This window comes from Parastagonospora nodorum (genome assembly GCF_000146915.1).
Source record: "Parastagonospora nodorum SN15 chromosome Unknown scaffold_8, whole genome shotgun sequence".
Lineage (NCBI taxonomy): Eukaryota > Fungi > Ascomycota > Dothideomycetes > Pleosporales > Phaeosphaeriaceae > Parastagonospora > Parastagonospora nodorum.
Window position 1 is genome coordinate 130,297 of NW_001884556.1, and position 21,528 is coordinate 151,824.

Genomic DNA, 21,528 nt, shown 5'->3' on the forward strand with positions numbered 1-21,528 from the left:
AACCGCTCACAGAATATCGACTTTACAACGGTACACCAGTGTTAAGCCCGAATAATCGACGCCATTGCATTACATGTAGCCATGAATATGGTATGCTCATTTGCTTCAAAATAAGCATCGCCTATAGAGCATCATATCATGAATTTTTTGTATCGTCATTAAGCGGGCGTGGGGCCGGAGCACGTTGCACTAGATACCGGAACGTGGCGTCCTCCCGATGTGATTACAGCCATGGGCCGCTCCGAAGCTGGCGTAGGACTACATCTGCATGAACTTGCGCCATTGCATTGGATCTTCGCTGGGATTTGATTAGTCCCTGTCCACCCTTCGTACTACGTGTAAGACGTACAACAACAGCCACAGTACCAGCGAGCCTCAATCTTCCTGTGGTGGACAGATCTTTGGTTCACAGCGCATTGTCAACAGCAGCTTAACGATAATCGAACTATTGGGAATATGCATGCGGATCGGGAGCTGGTACCTGAGCTGGTGTCATGGCCACCTGGCGATTAAATCATCGCAGTGCGCTGGCAGAAGTCGTTCTGGAAAACACTCCTCGCTCTTCCCTTCTCAGGCATCAGTCGCTACTTTTAACTCCATCATGGCCGATGGGATAGTTACCACACCTGAAACTGGCAGCAGCTCGGCAGACGCTGTGCAGCCGCCCCGAAACACCTTGGCTCCTGCACCAGACACTATTGAGCCAGTTGCATCAAGCCCACAAAATGTCTTGAGCTCGAAGGATAGTACAAGATCAGATGTTCAGCCTCAAAACCAGCCTCTCCGCTTCGTTGAGTCCAGTGCAAGTTCCTCTGGGGACGAGATTGGGCCTGCGGACGGACCGAGTTCTGCGGCTCCTTTCAAGAAAAGCCGCCACGGCAAGTTTGCGTACAGTGATCGCTACGAGCCTGGCGAGTATGTCATCGAGCAGCTATCAGAATACGACGATGTCGACCGTAGTGAAGCCATGGCAACGCAAGCTGATTTTGATCCATCCGATCGTCATCGTCTGGGTCTTCTTGACGTACGTTGCATACTATGGCTACCGCGTCTGGTGCAACTACCAGTTTCGCGTCGTCTATGGTGGGCTGGCTGAAGCGTCATGGATCTTCATTGTCGTAGAGGGCGTCATCCTTTGTATGTTCCACTCACTAAACTTAGTGTCGACAGGAAGCTGATACCGACTAGTGCCCTACTTGTCATGGATGGCGGTTCTGCTACTTTCACTCGGCAATCGCAAGCGTCCGAAGCTTCGCCTTCGTGGTGAAGCAGTCCCGACAGTGGACGTGCTCTTCACTACTTGTGGCGAAGTTGTTCCTATGATCATCAACACAGTCAGGGGCGCATGCAACATCGACTACCCACGTGATCGTTATCGCATCATTATTTGCGATGATGATGCCGACCCCAATCTGGCAGAAGCTTTGCAACCACTAATTGCAGAATACCCAAACCTTGTCTACCAAGCACGTGTCAAGGTTGAAGGCGTACCACATCACTACAAGGCAGGCAACTTGCAGTCTGGTATCGACTATGCGGTTCATCTGCCAGGTGGACCTGCTGAATACCTCGCGACTCTGGACGCGGACATGATCCCTCATCCAGAATGGCTGCGAGCTATCTTGCCTCATCTACTACGCGATCCGGAACTCGCTCTCGTCTCACCACCACAAACGTTCTGGAATGTGCCTGCAGATGACCCACTTTGTCAATCGATCTGTGAGTTCATCCACTACTTAGAGCCGAGGAAGGATCATATGGGTGCAGCTTGGTGCACGGGAAGTGGTGTCGTCTTCAAGCGGTTCATTGTGGATGAGCTGGGTGGATGGCCTACGCCGTCGATGGCGGAAGATCAGTTGCTCTCTTTCATGATGAATGGCGCGGGCTATAAGACGGCCTACCTTCATGAGTTCATGCAAGTCGGTATGGTACCAGAGAGCATCATCAATCGTAAGTAAACCTATCCGCTCACTCTTTGTATCGCGACTAAGTCTTCAGATCTCAAGCAACGTACGCGCTGGGCAGTTGGTACTCTCGAAACCGCACAGGAGCTAAACTGGGGTCTACCAGGCAAATATGTAAGCACTTCACCAGCACTGTCCAAATCCTACTGATGCCTCGTCAGACCAAACACATGACCTTTCCCCAACGCTGGTGCATCTTCACCTTCGCTTTCAACACCATAATGGCTATCCCCGTCTTCATCGCCTACTTCATCATCCCCGCGCTGCTCTACTGGGGCCGCGACCTCCTCGTCTACGTGACCGACGACCAACTGCGCTGGCAAATCCGCCTCTGCGCCATCTGGGTCGTATCCCTACGCATCAACGAAATCGTCCTCACGCTGCCCTCCGGCTACATCCAAGGCCAACGCAGCGCCATGGCCTGGCAATTCATGACGCCCTACCTCGCCGTCACCATCCTGCGCTGCTACATCCTGCCCACGTGGCTGGGCGGCAAGAAAATCGCCTTCCTCGCCTCCGGCGCCATCCGCGACCGCCTCAAGGAGCGCAGCGAAATGCACCGCGCAGGCCTCTGGACGCGCATCAAACTCATGGGTATCCACTGCCGCATATGGTTCTTCGTGCTCTTCGTACCCTACTGTCTCGGCGCCGCGGGCCTCGATTGGTACCGCGCGTATAGCCAGCCCAGCACCAACGCGTCCTTGCGCCATCTTCTGGTTAACAGCATGTTGCCGCCGATGTGGTGGTTGTTCTTGGCGATTTCTTTCTGCATCCCGATACTGTATGTTTTTCGACCACCGACGGTGCCGGATCGCGATGATATGATGAACTTTGATCAGAAGACTGGTGCGGGCCAGCCCAAGCATCAGGAGATTAGGCAGACTTGGGGGTTCTTGCCGTTGGTGAGGGAGGTGGCGTGGGGGTTGACGGTGGTTTATGTGCTGGTGTTGTTTGTGGGGACGTTTGTTTATTGAAGGTTTGGCTTTTTGTAGGCGAAAGTGGTGAGCGGTGTTAGTTTCAGGGAATGGTGTAATGTGTTGAATTCTGATTAGGCAACGAGGTAATGAGATCTGGGCGCGGCTGAGGATAGCAGTGGTAGAAGCGGGGATGCATCCGTAGTGGAGAGATCGGTTTTGATAGTATACATATGAAGCGGTTAGATTCATGGAGCACATGCGCATTGGGAGCTCTTTTAGGTTGATATATGGATACAATATGGACAGCAACATTGCGGGAGATGCGCAACACTTCGCTACATTGCTGTCGGTGCTTCTCAAGTAGACCGCTCCACCTCTCGAGTGGTACATCGAAAGCTCCGAACAAGAACCAAATAGCATGCTATAATTCTTATTCGTCAGGTTTCAAGTGTGCTGTTCCGTACCATAAGAAATGTACCTAAGGCACGGTAGGATTTTAATCTTGCAAGTCAACTACGTCATAACCACCAATTAAAGATCAGGCTGACAATCAACAGTAACTCGCTGGTTGAGGGGGTGGAGCGGTCTTGTTGAGAAGGGTAATGCTTCGTGTTTGCACGCAGAACGTGTCTATTTTATCCGCACCGCAGTCTACCGCGAAGCTCCAGAGCAGTTTGTGAAAACGCATCGTTATAAATAGGACGATCATTTGTTTCTCGATTATTGTTCCCTTTTGGTTGCCTGGTGGGGTGGGCGCGGCCCTCGTCTGACACCTGCACAGCCCCCAGCGGGGTATGCTACCGAGCCTGAACATGGCAGCCTGAACTTTGGTATGTGCTGATCCCGCACCCACTGTGCCGCCTTTTCAGCACCATCCTCTTTTCCCTGGACGACACTTCATTCAGAATGGCAAAGGACGAGCCTAGAACCCGGTCCTGGGGCATCTGTTGGGTATGTTGCGGCATTCCTTCGTCATATTTCTTCGAGACTCTACCGAAAAAGAGAGCATATTACCGTAAGGGCACTTGGGAAAAAATCCGACTCGATTGCGCTTTGTGCAGTAGTCTGAAGGCTTATTTGGTAGACTCCGGCTTTATCAGAGAACCGAACAGCGAATCTACAGAGTCCGTCATGGCGGGAGCCTCTAAAGAATATAATCCGTTAAAAGTTTGGTGGCGCCAGTACCTTATGGATCGGCGAGGAGAAAAAGTCCCGCTTTGGGAATTATATGCCTTCGCAGGAGACGAAACGAGAACAACATGGTTCTGCTCTGCCAGTGCTGCACAACACATCCCCGCAGAATTGCGCGATCTCACGGTCGCAAAGAACTGGGTCTCCGAATGCGAGCGACTACATCAAAGTTCATGTGGTTACAATGGATCCTCTACGACTTCGTTGAAAGTGATCGACTGTGCTTCAAGGAACCTGTGTAAGATCATGCCGGGAACACCATATGTTTGCCTCAGTTACGTCTGGGGCAACTCATGTGTCGCCGAGCATCACTCAAAGAAAGTTCCAGCGGTTTTGCCGAAGACGATAGAGGATGCAATGTATGTTACATTACAACTTGGAATCTCCTACCTGTGGGTCGATCGATACTGCATCAATCAAAAAAATGCTGGGGAGAAGCATCGCCTCATCACAAACATGGACGCTGTCTATCGTGGAGCAACCCTCACAATCATCGCCGCCGCAGGGGACGGTCCAGATCACGGTCTTCCCGGTATCAATGGTACGCCTCGCCGTCAGCGCTACTATAGCCATGTAGTAAAATCAATCGGTCAGGAAATCGTAAGTATCGACGTTTCTCGCGAAATCCAGACTTCAACATGGAATACTCGTGGATGGACATATCAAGAGATGGTACTTTCAAGACGTCTATTGGTCTTCACTGCAACACAGATGTACTTTCAATGCAACGCTATGTCGCACATGGAGATGTTCTCATCGAATGATCCGGCGTCCCCTGACCGGATTTCCAGCACAGTACCTCTACATCCACGTCTTACGGTATTCTACAACTTGGGGGCTGCGCCTACAATAAGTGTTCTGTATGAGCAGCTCATGGAGTATTACGATAGGTGGCTATCATTTGACGAAGACATCATCAAAGCGTTTCTTGGCATCATCAATGTCTTTGAGATGAAACACGGTAGCGACCACATTTGTGCTACCCACATTTATGGCCTCCCAGTGTTCTATAACCAGAGGTCACCGAATTTCTCACTTCCATCGGCAGATGGAGCAAGCTTCGCAACGTTTACTCCAAAATCAACATTCCTGCACAGTCTCACATGGGACACTTATCCTAGGACGAAGCCAATATACGATGCTCTTGCGGACACTGCCCTCTATCCATCTTGGAGCTTCGCTAGCGTGAAAGTCCGTTCGAAATCGGATAGGACCAGAGCTCTGTGGATTCAAACCGATCCAGGGGCTTATGGCTACCAAGAAGATGTGCACGTTTGGGTCAAAGACACAAAGGGTACGAGCTTCGACTTAGACCAGTACATTTTCGCGCGGAGCCAAAGAGATGACATAGACCTGTTGCCAACAATCTCAATCATGAGCTGGGTAGTCACATGTCAGATAAAATGTCAAAGTTCTGGAAGCCTCAATCGTCCTGATTACTCTATTTCAGGTTTTCCCGCAGGATCTCTGCCTATGCTGGATTACGGATATGCCGAGGATCAGCATAGCAACACATTGGTCGCAATGTATATCGGGAGTTTTCAATATTTAGCAAAGAGCCGGAATGCAACACTGCTACTGCTCGAAGAGGTCAACGACTTGACCTGGCGCCGGATTGGTCTTTTCAATAGTGAACACGTCGAAGTAGATCCAAGTATGGATACTCAGACCTTTCTCAATCATTTGACGAAAGACAGGCAGTGGGAGATGCGCACGTTATGTCTGGTATAAAGCGATACCTTGCAAGAGTTCCTCCAAAACTGGTACACCGTGCGCCGCAATACCTCCTCGAAGCCCATACAGAGCACTATATAAAGATAGGAGAAATCAAAGAAGATTTTCTTTCACCCTTATTCAAGTTACGCTCAGAGTGTCAACAACTAGGTAGTCCCGAGCCTATTGCGCCTTTTAATAACTAACGCGTACGGACTGCCAGCTTGTATTACACTTGGTCAAGAATGCTGCTGACAATGCAGTGATGCCTGATCGTGATGTTATCTTCATGCCGAGTCAACGAATCTTTCGGAGTCCCTGAGCTTATGCAAGGTGTAAGTTTCGATCAACAACATATTTGACAAAATTTAATATGTAAACGCAGTAGCTTTAAAACATAGACATACGAGAGAGAACTTTGTGAATTTAAAGAGCAGTTTTTTCAAGGTTGCTCTCCATAGAAGCTTTTTCTCACTATCTTGGCACAGTCTAGCTTCTATATTTAGTGCTGCTTTACTCTTTCTGCAAAAACTAACCTATGCTCTTTAATACTAGCAATGTGAGTTTACAAGACAGCCTTGATATATCTAAGCAAGCCCGGCAGCCTGTATAGCGAAAGACGCCGCCGCATCCGCACTGCTGCCGTAGCTGAGATGGCTTCCAGTAGCACCGCCATCACCACCACCACCGCAGATCTGATCAGCGTCACCACAGAATTCCTTGATCTTCTCAGCTGAGAGACCGCTGATAGCCTGGCGCTTCAATGGGTCTCCGAACATGACAGCACCGCTAACATCAGTGGCAGAAAGGCCCTTGCTGAAAGCATTGTGAACGACCATGGCACCCTGAGAGTAGCCTGATACGATGACCTTGGTCTCAGGGCATTGAGACTTGGCCTGCTTGACCAGATCGGCCATCTTCTGGCCACCGTCACCACCAAGGTTGGCGTTACCAGCAGCAGAGGCAGCGTAGTCAACACCCTGAACAGTAACACGGTCGTTACCCAGCTTCTGGCGAATAGCCTTGAACATCGGCGGTCCAGAAACGGATCCGACGTTGCCCATCTCTCCCGTACCGCGAGCGAAGACGATGGTCATGTCGGTGCAGCAGCTCTTGTCCACGATACCGTTTTCACTTCCTCCGAAGGCGTTAGCTGATCCAGACTGGGGCTTGCAGTTTGTACCAATCGTGCCGGCACCACCAGTATTGCCTCCACCAGTCGCTGGGGGAGCTGCAGCGGCACCAGTGTTCGAGGGTGCGGGTACAACGGCGTCAGCTGTTGTCGAAGCACCACCAGCACCGCCGCCGAGGCCTCCTAGACCTCCTCCGAGACCTCCAAGGCCTCCACTGGAACCTCCACCCAGACTGCTGAGCCAGCCGCTCAATCCCGAGCCGCTTGTACCGGTGCTGCCTCCACTTAGGCTGGGAAGGCCGGTTGGAAGTGAGAAACCTCCACCTAGGCTGGGAAGGCCGGTTGGAAGTGGGGAACTTCCACCTCCGAGACCTGAGCCTAGGCCAGAACCAAGACCAGAACCCAGACCGGAACCTAGACCGGAACCTAGACCAGTACCTAGACCGGTACCTGTCCCAGAGCCCAGTCCTCCAGTTGGTAGCGAGAAGGATGGTAGCGAGGGAAGCTGGGGGTGCGGGAATGCAGTTGCAATGCTGGCAAGAGCAAAAACTTGAGCAGCGTGATACTTCATCTTGCGGTATTGTTCAAAAGTTGATGTGGAAAAGGTTCAACAAGTCGTCTGTGCCTGTATAGAGCAAATCGTTTGAAGAAAAGAATGTCGGTGCACAGCACAACGAAGAACAAGACTGGCGCTGAAAGCGAAGGTGGTAGAGTGGAAGCGAAAGTCGAATCGAAGTCGATGCCCACCAAACCTCTGTTGGAGACCTACATCTTATACAAAAGTCCCCAGTGGACTTCCTCGGAGGACCATCGCAGCGAGTCACGCAGTTCAGTTTCGAAACATTGCTTCTGCGGCGAGATGTGATGAAAGGAATGCCATTGCGTTGTCCATCAACGCGACGTTATTGTGGAGTCGTTGGCCCATTCGCGGAAAGAGGCTGATGTGTACAGGGAAGCGTACCCATGCTCTCCACGTCTGATCACTGAATCTGCCGGGTGACCTCTACGTGTTTCGTGTTTCGTGTTTTGCCCGGCTTAGCCTCGGCATGCGGGTGGGATGATTAAAGCTTTTGTTTCTGCGACCAAGGATGGACGTGGGCGCATGACTCCAGTAACGGTTTTCGATCATCGAGTAGGATTCTCGTTGCGTTGGCGGCGGACAGGATGCTATTGTGTTGTATCAACCTCGACAAGTGGCACATGTCATGAGTTGTGAGTATTGTTTCACAGCGGAATCTTTTGCGTGAACCACTCCGAAAGACTGTGTCTAGCTCAAATCAGACATTCGGCTTTGGAGGTGTGAACGACGTAGTGTGGCCTGTTTTGACGCGATGCGGGATGTCGAAAGGGATATTGCGCACATGTGTGCAAACTCTAACACTACGACGAAACCTTCACGTCGTTGTTTCTTAGCAAGCCATGTCGGCTCGACTGGCTTGCTGTTGTTCATGCCTTGCATGGTCTGGAACTTGCCAGCGACCGAAATGTACAAGACGGCATCATCCGCCATGGATCCAACCAGCCTTCATTTACCAGCCATGATCTTCTCAAAGGCGAGAACGGATGGCAATCAATCAGAATGGCGTAGGGCTGTCACATCCATGTCGACCATGCGACCTGCGACGGGCCTCGGCAGCCACTATGTGGACCGTTTCACGATGACCCTGGCGCAACATCAACCCTGAATCGTAGGTTTACTAACAAGTACTTCCATCTACCCAATCAGATGACCGTCTCCTACCTTACATCCGAGGCTGGCTTATATGTCTCTCAACGTCCCGTAAACCTTCTTTTCCTACGCTATTGCGCCATCACGACGACTTTGCCCGCACAGCCGCCTTCACCTCCTCCATCGCGTCATATCCGTATAGCCAGGGTTGCACCTCGGGACATGTCCACCGACTTGGAAACGCGCCTTTGAGTTCCTTGCCAAGTTGACCTAACATCTGTTCATCCCGCTTTTCCTGTTCTGGCCCGTCGCGGAGGTGAAAGTCTTTTCGCTGCTTGAACGTCTCCCGGGCGATACCTTCGCCGCGCGCTTTCCGTAATTGTTGGAAGAGCCGAAGTGTATGTGGCAGTTGCTTCTTTGAGCTGAAATGCTCCGGGGCAAGTAGGAGTCCCAGAACGGCACCGTCCTCAATAGAAGAATTTGCGCCTTGAGCGAGATACGGAAGCATCGGGTGACATGAATCCCCGATGAGCACAAGATTATTTTGCAGGTTGATCCAGGACTCCATCTCGGCCCGGTGCATCAATTTCCACTTGTCCACCTTGTCCACACACTCAAGTAGTTGGGTCAACCTGGATCACTGTTAGATCTACAGTGCAGTAGTAGGGAGAGGCGAGTGGAGTATCTTACACTGGATCCCATCCCTCAAACAACTTCTTCATTTCGTCCAAGTTGCCCTCTGTCCTGGCGACGCCTTCTTCAAGATCATCGGGCACGAGCAAAACCACATTGTACATGTTGCCGCCGCGCAAACTGTATGCTACGACGTGTGCATCTGGTCCTGCCCAGAATCGACATGCGGGCGATTGCACCATCTCTCTCAGCTTCGGATCGCTGATCTGGTCGATCTTGAGTACGATGCGATATGCTAGGTCGCCAGTAGGCAGCGGAGGATCGTTCCGCCCTAGCATCGTAGATCGACACGAGGACCATAGTCCATCTGCTCCAACGATGAGATCGGCATCGTACTTCTGACCCTCTGAGATTTTCACACGCGCTCTGTCACCGGTTGTTGAGCCAAAGTCTACATTCGTTACTTTCGCATTCAATACAACAACTACACCTAGCTCTTTCGCTCGCTTGACCAGCGCCTGCTGCAGGTCCACGCGATGACAATCGGAAAATGGCGCTCCATATTTGCGCCGGATGTTCGCATCAAACTTCTCTTCATGCGCAAGGATCTTGCCGCGGTAATTGTGTACGGTCAATGTGACTGGTTCGCAGACTTGATCGCGGATGGTATCGTATACGGACCAATTCTGGAGGAGACGTGTGGCATTTGGTGTTAATTGCAAGCCAGCGCCTATCTGGACTCGTGATAAATATGGATGTGGAATGTAGCGGCTTGATGTCGTGGGCGTGAACGCATACCTCAGCCAGCTCCCTTGCGCCCTCCAATACAGTGACTGAGTGCCCTGACAATGCGCATTGTATCGCGGCGGCGAGCCCAGAGAGGCCAGCGCCGACGATCAAGATGTCGAGTTTGCGTTGCATGTTCGTTGTTGACCGTACACGTGTGCCAAGCACGACTCACTGGTCAGCTTCAGGAATGGCGAGCAGTGTAAGTGAAGTTGAGATGTGCGACGCGTCGTGATATCGTCGCTTTCCTGAACTTTGGTCTATTGATCGGACTTCAGATCTGTCGTCGGATGCAGCGAGTCCTTGCACGTTTGCGCGCCGCATCGTAAGTTCTATTGCTGGTAATTGTCTCTTTCGAAGCATAGAGAGTGGAGTGGGAATGCGGGCATGCGGGGAAGCCCTTCGCGGCTCAGAGACAGACCCTGGGCGCGAACGGGACGTGGACCCCCACCACCCGACATGGGTAATGCGACCCCTCTCTTCACTTCTGTACCTGGTTTTTCTCCGCCCCGTGAATCGATAATGAGCGCTGGAATGATGATTCCAGATAAGCTGGAAACGAGTCGCTCACAGTCGGCAAGTGGAAGATGACCTCCGCCCCAAACGGATGAGAGACATGAGCTCCGCATCGCATCAGAAAGCACGCAATTGGCCGAGCACAATAAATTCCGCAATTAGAAGGCCACCTGATAAGGAGGATTGCGGCCACCCTCATCGCTGCTTGGAAATGGCAGCGTCTCAATACTTGTGTTGAGCTGTTCTGGACAAAGTTCAAGCTTCGGAAGTAGTTAACAACAAAGATCGTTAACGCTGTCTTGCTAGTTTCCCACATGACCGGCATCCATCCATCTATCCGCACAGACACATCAAGAGTGCCTCGTTAACTCCCGCCTATCCTGGTCGTAGCCTAGCGGCGGGCGTTGATGTCGCTAGATCCGCTGGCGGGAGACGGAGTGCATAAGAGAATCATGATGTTCACGAACTTCCGCAACAACGACAAAAGTGCTTCCTGCAGCTCAACAACACAGTCGCGGATTGTGGTCGCGAACGACAATCTTGCACGGGCCTGTGAAGAAGGTCTATTTGCAACACAATGTACTCCCACAGTGATAAGCAACGAGTTGAGCAAGAAGATTCTATCTAACCGGACTAGACATCCTAAGTCTGAGACTGTGATATATGGCTTAGGAACAGAAGCTCGGATGTGATTGATAAAGCCATTGTCGCATAGTAGAACGTCTTTTTTTCACTGATGTATTTCTATATGGTCCAATCAATTGATTGTACTGAAGCCATTTACGTTCGGTAGCCCGACTAAATGAAGCTTGATAGCAATATCCCGCATGTAGAGCTCGCATGGCTTACAGTTCTTCCATCCATCATCGCGAGACAGATGCTCCAAGCGTAGTTCACAGTCATCGTCATTAGATGTAGCGCCCTTTTCGGTCGTTACGTCGAAGGCGTTTACACCAGCTTCAGTAGCAGCGGCGGTAGCTTCGTCTTCTTCCACCTTCTTCAACTCAGCTTCCTCGGCTTCAGCAGCGGCAGCGGCCAAACGCTCTTCCTCCTCTTTCCTCTCACGGAGTCTCCTATCTTTGGTGGTCTCCTTCTTCTTCTTCTTCTTTCCTTCACCCCAAATGCTAGCGCCCCAGTCTGCGGGCTTTGACGCGGCTTCCTCTTCCTCCCTTTTCTTCAACTCAGCTTCCTCGGCTTCAGCAATAGTGGCGGCAGCTTCTTCTTCTTCCATGCGCCTACGTTCTTCTTCTTCTATGCGCATACGTCCCTCTTCTTCTAGACGTATACACTCTGCCTGCGTCTCTTCTAGAAGTATAAGCTCTGCCTCTTGCTCTTCTAGACGTATATGCTCTGCTTTCTTGCCCTTCTTCTTCTTCGTAACGGTCGAAACTGCACCACTCCTGTCACCCCAGATGTCGTCATCCTCCTTCTTGCACTCCTCTGCTTTGGTAGCAACAGCAGCGGCTTCTTCATCCTCTATCTTCTTCAACTCCGCTTCTAGGCGTATCCGTTCTGCGTCTTCTTCTTGTCGCAGGATTTCGACAGCCTCCCATTCTATCTGGCGCTTTATGTTCTCCTCTTTCTTCAACTTTGCCTCCTTATCCAACTTAGCCTTCAATTTCTTCGTCTGTGACTTACTGAGCCCCGCATACGGATCCGCCTCTACCTCAGGAGTTCCAGGTACCGCGCTGGCTTCTGCGTGTTCTTCGACGGTGTGCAGCATCTCTTCTTTTCTCTCCTCCTGGTTGCATGGAATCGAGACTGTAACTGTACTAGCCTCCGATACGCTGTTCTGATTCTGGCCTAGATTATGAGGATCCCAAGCAGCCGACGAGTCATCGAAAGCTCCAAATTTCTCTACAGACACAGGCCACGCGTTAGAAATCACGGCGATGCGCTTGGGAGGCGAGTTTGGTAGATAAGGTGAACAGAATCCTGGAGTCCCATCTCGTTCTGGTGTTGAGATTTTGCGAGTTGCGGTCATCTCTTTGCGCAGCTTTTCTACTTCCTCGCTGTACAGACCAACGATTATTTGAGCCAGTAGCTTTGTCAGCGTAGGACTTTCGATGCTTTCGAAGAAGTCCAGTGCAGATGGTGCGGGAAGGTCTTGTTCAAAGGTGCATCGGAATTTCTTTGATACGTAGTCCCGAAGCCACGCATGTTCATCGGGAGGCCCTGCAACAAATGTCTCTCGGATAGCGCACTGGGCTAATTCCTGAAGGCCAGGCACGCCGTACTTCTTAGCGGCTTCGAGAGTAAGCACAGCTTTTTGGAACTCATTGCGGACGACACTGTTATCGACATTCTCGCTTCCCTCTTCATTAAGAGTCTGGTAGACGCCTGTGTGCAGAAAGTGGATTAGGACGTGGCCGATGCTCGCGTCTACGTCTACGAGATGAATCACCCCTGTCCAGGGATCGCGACCTGGGACATTCTTCAACCTTTCCAGCAAAACCTCTGGGATATAATACTCCTGGCGATCAGGACCAAGGTGTAGGGTGACGAATGGGCTAGCATATGGACTGCGGTATTTAGCTCTACGATTTTGTGCTTGATCGAACAGCGGAGGCCTGGCTCACCTTGCTGTGGGTCGAGGAAGCGCAACTTTGGCTGCTTTCGCGCCCTTGGCTTTCTTCGCCATTGCAATTGAAGCACTTTGAGTGGCACTATTCGTAAGATCTTACCTTAAAAACGGGGGAGAGGAACTCCTGAGACTGGTACCGAACTTAGAAACAAAGGGCGTTCATCATAAATGCAGAAGATCGTTCTGGGGACGTTTCTTGTTGGGTTCGTGCATGCATATTTGGAAACGGCATGCCATCCAACTATTGACGCGTTGTTCACGAAGGATTCCTGCATATGCGCAAACATGACACTATGCATACCAAGGCGTCTAGCCGCTTGACCCCGCACATGAATCCTCAGCCTGGTCATAAACTATGTGCTCACACCACAATCAACACAACGAGGCCGTGTATGGAGTAAGCTTTAGTGTGGGTGGGGCAGTTTGAACTCTTCGCACTCGGTATCAGTCGATGTGTGCACTTCCGGAAGATCGACCCGCAGATGCAGCCACAGCGCGTAATGTGTCACTGTACCATTGGCTCCAAAACTAAGGAAGACCTCCACAAGATAGTAACCTTGTGTCGCCTCATATCTTATAAGCTGGACTCAGCAATCGTTGGCACTTCCCACGCAGTCAGAATCCTATCTAAGCTATGATGGCACCACCGACTGCAACGGGACAAACAATGTCCATCTGCGTATTGTGCAATCGCACTTTCGGCAGCAAGGCAGCACTCAAAACACATGAGAAGAATTCACCAAAGCATATACCCTTCAACTGCAAGACATGCAATCGTTCTTTCGGTGATCAAACCGCGCTTGGACAGCACCAAGACAACTCTCCAGCGCATCAAAGACCCAGAACAGACTCTGTCATCACTTCTATCGCATCTGTTCCAGTTACCAACTGTGTCTCTCCGGTGTTACCAGCGACATCTAATGTCCGCTCGACAATACGCAACGCTCAACCCAGTCGCCATACCACGACAAAGAACACCCCACGCGTAGATCCGACCTTCGATCTGCCTTTTGCTGTACTTGAGAATCGAATGCAAGCTCTAGCTATACCGGATCTCAATACGATTGTCGCACAACCAAAGATCGGTCGAGCAAACATTCCCACACGACAAAAGGAGACAAGGACTTTCTTCACGTTTCCTGAATTGCACCAACGTATCGCTGAAGCTGTCGCGCCCGCAATAACTTCGACGTGGTTCAACAAAAACTTGAAAGGTCGTGCTGACGACGAACACGGAACAAATGTTGTGGGAAAGTTTACCTGCGACAACAACGGATGCAGAAAGAACGGATGGAGCAGTGGAGTCGTAGCAACGCGAATTAAAGGTTATCCTGGTAGTGGATACAACGCTATTGTGTACAACCAGCGTTGCGGTTCTTGCGACCGACTAGGAAGCCTCAAGGTGGATGAAGAATCGTACGTGGAGCGGATTGCGTACAGGCTCAAGAAATGGGCGGGTGTGCCAGTTGAGCCGCCACCGTTTAGTGGACAGAGTCGTGGACCACATGATGAAGAACGCTGCGAGGGCTGCAGAGCGGGAGACTGCATACGGGCAAACAGATCGTCATACAAAGACGTATCTTCGTGATAGCAACATATCGCGACAAGGCGAGGCGGAATCTCACTGCATCGGTACAAACATGGATTAATATACGCACCACCAATAGACTGGTTATCAATGCCGCCCTATCGCATAAGGCTCGCCTCTGTACACTGGAAGGGTTCGACCTCGTTGATCGCCTTTGCATATATCTAGCCAGCATTTTGAACTTCGAGTGCCAGTCAGACACTGAACTCAGCAACATCGCTACTTACCCACACTCAAGCGGCGGCGCGAACGCATCGAGCGCTTCTCACATCATGGCTCTATCCATTTTTTGGCCTTCTTGTAGGCATATCAGTCATGTACATAGAAGCCCGTCGAATTTGGCGGGCAAAGCTACCCCCAGAACCCTTTGGCCTTCCACTGCTTGGAAACTCAGATCAAGCGCTGGAAGGGGCTCCATGGGTGACCTTCACCGAGTAGATCAAATAGCATGGAAATATTGTGTCGGTCGATCTTGGAGGTACCATTATCATGGTGACTATGAAACGGCGAAAGGTCTACTTGAGAAGCGAAGGAATATTTACAGTAGCAAACCGCGTCTTGCAGGATGTTGTCGTGACGTATCATGATAGATGACGAACTCCTCTGTACAGGTAATTGGGCACGAATGTGTGCAACAGCAATCCAATCGTGTTCAAACCCTTCAACGTCGATTTTCTATTGGATCAAAAACTTCAAGCGCCAGGGTGCGCGTCGGGAATGCGAGGTCGGGTTAGAGGATGAGGATATTGAGAGTGCCGTTGCGGGGATTGTGGACGCGGTCTTGCACAGGACGCTCAGTTGAGAAGATACGTTGTTCGTGTTGCGGGAAGTGACTGAGTCAACCGTTTCTAGTAGCAGTCTTCCAAGCTTGGAGCATGGTCGAAGAAATCCATTTCCACCGCGGCCGGCGCAAACTCCAAATGTCTATTGTACCTAGTGCAGTTGCCCGAAGTTGCGCTATTGCGTCGGGGCGTTCCTCGCGCTACCGCATAGACAAGCTTTTAGACCGCGGGATGGTGGTGCTTCGGAAGGATGCCGAACACCCATGCCGCATTTGCGATGGTTCGGTGTACGACCCTGATTCTTGAGCCACTGAGGTGAGGCAAGCTGCGAAGGCTAACTGATGCGTCTTCCAGTCTTAACCCTGACGGAAAATGTTCAGCCGCTCGCGACGCTCTTCCCTAAACGCCTGTTCTCCGCGGCTTCGGGCTTTGCGAAGTCCGACCACAGCGCGTGCACAGATCCATCTTGAGAATTACAGCTCGCAGTCGGTCCGCTTCTGTACGTTGATGCGCCAAACGACACCACATCACCTCGAAACTTTACCGGCGCCACGGCCTAACTCACAAGCTAATCGCATCAGGAGCGGCGTGACGCCAGCATGAGGACCGGTACCGTGGCTGTGCAGTGCTGAAGATAGTATAATTAAAAGGGCGCACTATCTCTGGAGGCCGCGCGTATTACTACCGACAAACGGTTGGGTTGGTCTGCCGAAAGCCGTTGTGTGCGCATAGCATCTAGACACAAAAAAGAAAAGGGCTGCCGTGACGCACCGTTTGCCCAGTGGTAATCATATCTCGCTGCCAAGATGTGCTCTTATAGGCAAACATACAAGAGGCGGTCGGTGATTGAGCACATCGAGCCACACAACGACTTTTCGATTCGGAACGATGCCACTCCAATTCTGGAGGTCGCCCGGACAGGGCTCCAAAGACACCGATCCACTGCTAGAGGCAGCATTTCCTCCGGAAATCGAGGACGATTACCTGAAGACCGACGAAGAGGAAAGCGATGATGATAGCGACGAAGACGAAGATGTCAAAGAGGCTCGTGCTGAGCGGTTGCGCCAGACTGGAGGCTGGCTTGGCTACCTGAAAGACTTTACCATCTTCCTGCCTTATGTCATACCCAAACGAGACATCAAAGTACAGATATGCCTACTCATCTGCCTCGTCACGATCGCGATAGAGCGCGTCCTACAAGTGGCCATTCCATATGTTCTTGGGGTAATTGTGGACAAAGTCACACACGGATCGATACCTATTCGGGAACTCCTCATCTTCCTTGCCCTCGATCACCTTAACAGCGAGTCGGGGTTGATCTTCGTCCAAGAGCTGTCCAAGATACCCATCAAGCAGTTCTCGTACAAGCAATTGACTAACGCTGCTTTCAGCCACGTCATGTCCCAGTCAATCGATTTTCACTCTACGCAAGACTCAGCCGAGGTCATGAAGGCCGTTGAGCAAGGCGAAGCGTTGGGCAACGTCCTCGAGATGGTGGTCATTGAAATCGTACCAACCTTGATCGATGTCATCGTGGCTTGCACTATCTTCTACAGGAAGTTCACTCCGGTCGTGGGAATGGTCTTGCTTGGTGCATCAATCTTATTCATGGCTGCCGAAGCTTTCTCAACGCGACTCACAACCGGCCACCGGAGAAATGTGACAAAGGCCGAACGTATCCAGATACGAAAGATGCATCAAGCAATTCAAGGTTGGCAAACTGTGACCTACTTCAACCAATTCAAGAGGGAGGCCAGTGTACTCTCCGGTGCTGTGAGTGATCACATGAAGGCAAGGACACGTTTCGAAGTACGGCAAGCGCTCATAAAGGCTCTCGTTGAGCTGCTGGTACCGACTACCTTCTTCGCCCTGGCTTACCTCATCCTCCAGCGCATCGCTGCAGGCAAAGCATCACCAGGAGACTTCGTCTTCTTCCTCACGTACTGGGATTCGATCATCTATCCGCTAAAGTTCTTGACAGAAAATGTCCGGTGGTTGGTGCGTGACTTTGTGGACGCCGAACGAGTTCTTCACCTTCTGCAAACCCAGCCATCAGTCATGGACGCGCCCGAAGCCTACCCACTCGCAGTGCGCGATGGCGAAGTCCGATTCGATGACGTGTCCTTCAAGTACGACTCCAGCCGTTACGCACTCCGCGACGTCTCCTTCACCGTCTCGCCTGGCCAGACCGTCGCTCTCGTAGGCCAAACTGGCGCCGGCAAATCGTCGATTCTGAAACTACTCCTGCGCCTGCACGACGTCACATCCGGCAGCATCACCATCTCCAAACAAGACATCCGGCACGTCACACTGAGTTCACTTCGCGACGCCGTAAGCGTAGTTCCCCAGGCACCCACGTTCTTCAACACCTCAATCATGGAGAATGTGCGATACGCCTGCGGCACCGCAACTGACGAAGAAGTCCACGAAGCATGTCGTGCAGCCGCGATCATGATACTATCATACGCTATTCCAAGGGTTACAATACGCACGTCGGCGAGCGCGGCGTTAAGCTGTCGGGTGGCGAGGCGCAGAGACTTGCGATCGCGAGGGCGCTCCTTAAGGACGCACCAATCGTTCTGCTAGATGAAGCGACCAGTGCGGTAGATACGGTGACAGAAGGGAATATCAAGAGGGCATTCGAGAAGCTAAAAGAAGGGAGGATTGTGATTGTTATCGCGCATCGGCTGAGTACAATTGTAGATGCGAATTCGATCTTAGTGTTGCATGAGGGAACTATCGTGGAGAGAGGAACGCACGAAGAGTTGTGCGAGAAAAAAGGGCGGTATTACGAGCTGTGGAAACAGTCTTAAGTTTCTTTCGTAGCGCGATCATTACAAAATTAGTCCTCCATATCAGCCCAGAATTCTTGCATATATATCATTGCTTATCAGAGATCAAATACAGTCCGTCTAGCGACTTCAAAGGCTACTTACGTATAGAGGCTGTGGAAATTTCAGCGCTAAATGCATGTTATTAGTACACTGAACTAGGAGTCTCAGCGTCTCAAGAGTTCACAAACATCTAAAGACTCGAAAAGTGGAAGGGCGCTAGCCATAAGCCCAGTCTTCCATATGTGTCTCATGCGTTCATTTCCGTGTCGGATTGAGCGATGATTCGTCTGCTGACATTGCCCACAGACCGGGCCAATTGTACAAGTCCAGCTACCGCATCATGCACAAAGTGCCCCTTCTCGAGTGCCATGAAGGAACTTTTAGGCAATCCGGATTGAAGACAAAGCAAAGTCTGTAGTATATAAAACGGAGGAATAGATTCTGATGAGAAGACTGTGACCTATTGCTTGAGCGTTAGTCCTCGATTGAAAATGCTTGGGGTGCACTCACTAATATGTGGCAGATCACCAAACGCGCGCTTGTGGCGGCTCTAAGCACAAGAGTTGCTATTGTGCTCAAACTATCCTGAATTCCTCCACCGGCAAAGAACTCATGATTTCTGAAATAGTCGCGAGTCTTGGCTGCGTGCTCGAACTGCCAGAACTGTGCTGTCTAGAACTACTCAAGTCATACAGGTGGGCCATCCCAATGCGCTCATGTTCAGTGTCTGAAACCCGCCGAAGGACCAGGCCGAACCATCTCCGTATCCTTGGATCAAACCACAAGATCAGAATTACAAAGACGTTGTCTAGTTTCACAGGTCGTTTGCCTAAGCGCAGTCCAAAATCTGGTCTGAATGACCCGATCCTTGGCACTGAGGGGCCGTAATTCTCTGGAAGATTAGGTATTATTTCATAGCTGACCGTCTCCAACCCATTTATTCCCGCTGCGATGCGAAGTTCTTTCAATATGACAGTGAGCATCATGCCCCTTAGCAATATGCTCGCTTCGGCAAACCTGCCGACATGACTTGGACCAACAGCTCTATACTGGACGTCCACCAGTCTTGTTGAGGGGAGAACAGAAACTTTGTAAAACGAAACAGCTCCTGGAACAGATGTCCAGGACCACGTAGGCTGTGTGTAATCGGGTCGTTCCAGGTCTCCTTGAATTTTGATGCGAGACCATGCAGAGTCCACCAGAAGAGAACTTTCCCACATGCCAGCCATGTATAAATCATCCTTACGCGCTCTCATCGTTCTCTGAACAATCGCTGCGATTGCTGGTAGGCGGTCACTGGCGTGCGTAAGCTGTAGTCGCGAGTATTCAAAGACCACAGTTTGCCAGGTATTGCCAGTTTCTGTGTGCAGGAACTTGAACGGATAGTTAATCATTTCGGGCATGGAATCGTCAATGTCCCAAGGAAGATCATGTTTTGTCCAATCGTCATTGATATCACCAGTTTCGGACTGTTGAACAGATCGACATTCCCAAACCAGCTGGTAATCAGTGAAATGGACTACTCGTGGCGACAGGAGCCGCTCTTGAAATACCCACGCGCGGCGTAGTAATGGCCATGGACCTTCTCTTGACATCAAGGCGTAGCCGGTCCCTGGAAGGTAAGGCTTTACACGCTTTGAAGCATACAAGCCAGACGATTCTAAATGTTTTGCTTGATCAAGGCCCGTTAATCTAGAGAAGCAACCACCCTCGCTATCGCTCGATTTCGTTGCAGCGATAGTGAGGAAGGCATTCTCGTAGATATCTGCCATAGTTGCAGCAGCTTCTTTCCAGTCGTCTATGTCCTGCTGTATGATACCTAAAGAGGCTGTCAACAGGTTTTCATTTGTAGAAACGATCCTGCTTACACAAAGCATCAATCCAAAGGTAGCGAATACTCAAACGCAAACATATTTCCATGGCCTCTCTAAAGGTCCGTGGTAGCTCTGTGGACGACATACCGGCTTTTAAATTCTCAACAGTATCCTCAGTCAGCATGAAAGACGGACCCGTCGCGCCCCAACAATGGCTGAGGCAAGCGTAGATCGCTTCGTTACCTAGTCCTTCGCGGAGATGAAAACGAGCCTCAGTAAGCTCTAGGATCCGTTTTGGCAGCCGGACTTCTTCGTTTACAGTGCAGTAATGATGGTGGCTACTGTTGCAACTTGTCATCCATGATTTGATCGTGTTGATGGATTGCTCAGAGCCGGTGTTCCCAGATGGCCTGAATCTTTCCATGAAGGGAATATTGGACACAAAGTCTGTGGTGTCGATGTTTGGACCTTAGGGAACGTATCAGCAACGGATCATGAAGAGCCACATGTATGGTAGATGATGCACTCACCGGATTTGAAGATGTTGATGATCGGATGTTTCTCAGAGTGCCAGAGGAGTCTTTCATGCTCTTCAAGTGGCCAGTTCAACAGAACGCTGCACCCGACAAGCTCTTCACCTCTTCCAGCGTAACCCCATACCCAAGGAAGCACATGCATTCCATCTGGTGACACAGTTTCGCGCTGATGCCAGGCACGAACAGCCTCCCATACAATCCTGCAGCATGGACGCCCGGCAGTCATCCCCAACTGCAGTTGGTCGACATCAGTGTAGCCGAAATTCAAGAAGCCACAGTGTAAACATCTGTTGTCCGGTTCCGGGTACCCCTTAACATGTTTCCATCTTGATTTCAATCTCTCTGCATAAAAACCGTCATCGGTACCTCGAGATACTGTCTCGAAGGCTTGAACGCAGCCCATGCCACCATCGTCAGAATCGAGGTGGGGATACATTCTAGGATACAGCAGCCTCGGTGGTGCAGGTCTAGAACGCACGCGAATCTGACAGATGTTTTTAAACTGAAGCAGTCGTAGAGCTAGGAATCCGGGCCAAATTCAAAAGCCCAAGAAACAGGTGCAGTCGGATTGCGTGCCGTGAAGAAAATTTGCGCAGGTTGGAGGCTATGTTCCAAGGCTGGGGGCTGTACAATCTGACGATGACGCACTGCTGCAGCTTCGAACAACCACTTAGAACGTATGACTCGGTAGTTGCATCCCGAGGCGCCGCTGTCAGCCTCACTGCACTGAAGCATAAACATGATACCGAAACAATGCGAAGAAAAGTTCTTGTGCTCGCTCAACGAGCCTCGTGCTTGGAAAAAAAAGGTAGCACATGCTAGCAGAATTCAACGATTTCATCCTCCTGAAGACATGACGAGTATCAAGC

General features: G+C 50.9%; 8 protein-coding genes across 8 annotated transcripts; 4 read left to right on the plus strand and 4 right to left on the minus strand.

The window, feature by feature from the left end:
* Positions 1 to 601: 601 nt before the first annotated feature.
* Positions 602 to 2,938, plus strand: SNOG_05514 (hypothetical protein; the record flags this gene model as incomplete). The annotated part of the gene is given in 5 exon segments (XM_001795867.1): positions 602 to 915; positions 932 to 1,137; positions 1,189 to 1,950; positions 1,999 to 2,078; positions 2,126 to 2,938. 5 exon segments carry the CDS (start codon positions 602 to 604, stop codon positions 2,936 to 2,938), a joined length of 2,175 nt encoding a protein of 724 aa, XP_001795919.1.
* An 849-nt stretch (positions 2,939 to 3,787) lies between these two features.
* Positions 3,788 to 5,803, plus strand: SNOG_05515 (hypothetical protein; the record flags this gene model as incomplete). The annotated part of the gene is made up of 3 exons (XM_001795868.1): positions 3,788 to 3,832; positions 3,953 to 4,613; positions 4,650 to 5,803. 3 exons carry the CDS (start codon positions 3,788 to 3,790, stop codon positions 5,801 to 5,803), a joined length of 1,860 nt encoding a protein of 619 aa, XP_001795920.1.
* A 569-nt stretch (positions 5,804 to 6,372) lies between these two features.
* SNOG_05516 (hypothetical protein) lies at positions 6,373 to 7,488 on the minus strand (the record flags this gene model as incomplete). Its single annotated transcript, XM_001795869.1, has 1 exon — positions 6,373 to 7,488. The coding sequence occupies one exon, from the start codon at positions 7,486 to 7,488 to the stop codon at positions 6,373 to 6,375; it is 1,116 nt and encodes a 371-aa protein (XP_001795921.1).
* A 1,240-nt stretch (positions 7,489 to 8,728) lies between these two features.
* SNOG_05517 (hypothetical protein) lies at positions 8,729 to 10,140 on the minus strand (the record flags this gene model as incomplete). The annotated part of the gene is made up of 3 exons (XM_001795870.1): positions 8,729 to 9,218; positions 9,277 to 9,905; positions 10,018 to 10,140. The coding sequence occupies 3 exons, from the start codon at positions 10,138 to 10,140 to the stop codon at positions 8,729 to 8,731; spliced, it is 1,242 nt and encodes a 413-aa protein (XP_001795922.1).
* A 1,138-nt stretch (positions 10,141 to 11,278) lies between these two features.
* On the minus strand, positions 11,279 to 13,162 carry SNOG_05518 (hypothetical protein; the record flags this gene model as incomplete). Its single annotated transcript, XM_001795871.1, has 2 exons — positions 11,279 to 12,927; positions 13,144 to 13,162. The coding sequence occupies 2 exons, from the start codon at positions 13,160 to 13,162 to the stop codon at positions 11,279 to 11,281; spliced, it is 1,668 nt and encodes a 555-aa protein (XP_001795923.1).
* A 610-nt stretch (positions 13,163 to 13,772) lies between these two features.
* On the plus strand, positions 13,773 to 15,163 carry SNOG_05519 (hypothetical protein; the record flags this gene model as incomplete). The annotated part of the gene is made up of 1 exon (XM_001795872.1): positions 13,773 to 15,163. One exon carries the CDS (start codon positions 13,773 to 13,775, stop codon positions 14,691 to 14,693), a length of 921 nt encoding a protein of 306 aa, XP_001795924.1. The 3' UTR covers positions 14,694 to 15,163.
* Positions 15,164 to 16,363: 1,200 nt separating this feature from the next.
* Positions 16,364 to 18,288, plus strand: SNOG_05520 (hypothetical protein; the record flags this gene model as incomplete). Its single annotated transcript, XM_001795873.1, has 2 exons — positions 16,364 to 17,905; positions 17,953 to 18,288. The coding sequence occupies 2 exons, from the start codon at positions 16,364 to 16,366 to the stop codon at positions 18,286 to 18,288; spliced, it is 1,878 nt and encodes a 625-aa protein (XP_001795925.1).
* A 1,012-nt stretch (positions 18,289 to 19,300) lies between these two features.
* Positions 19,301 to 21,095, minus strand: SNOG_05521 (hypothetical protein; the record flags this gene model as incomplete). The annotated part of the gene is made up of 4 exons (XM_001795874.1): positions 19,301 to 19,518; positions 19,556 to 20,128; positions 20,271 to 20,591; positions 20,654 to 21,095. 4 exons carry the CDS (start codon positions 21,093 to 21,095, stop codon positions 19,301 to 19,303), a joined length of 1,554 nt encoding a protein of 517 aa, XP_001795926.1.
* Positions 21,096 to 21,528: the final 433 nt, after the last annotated feature.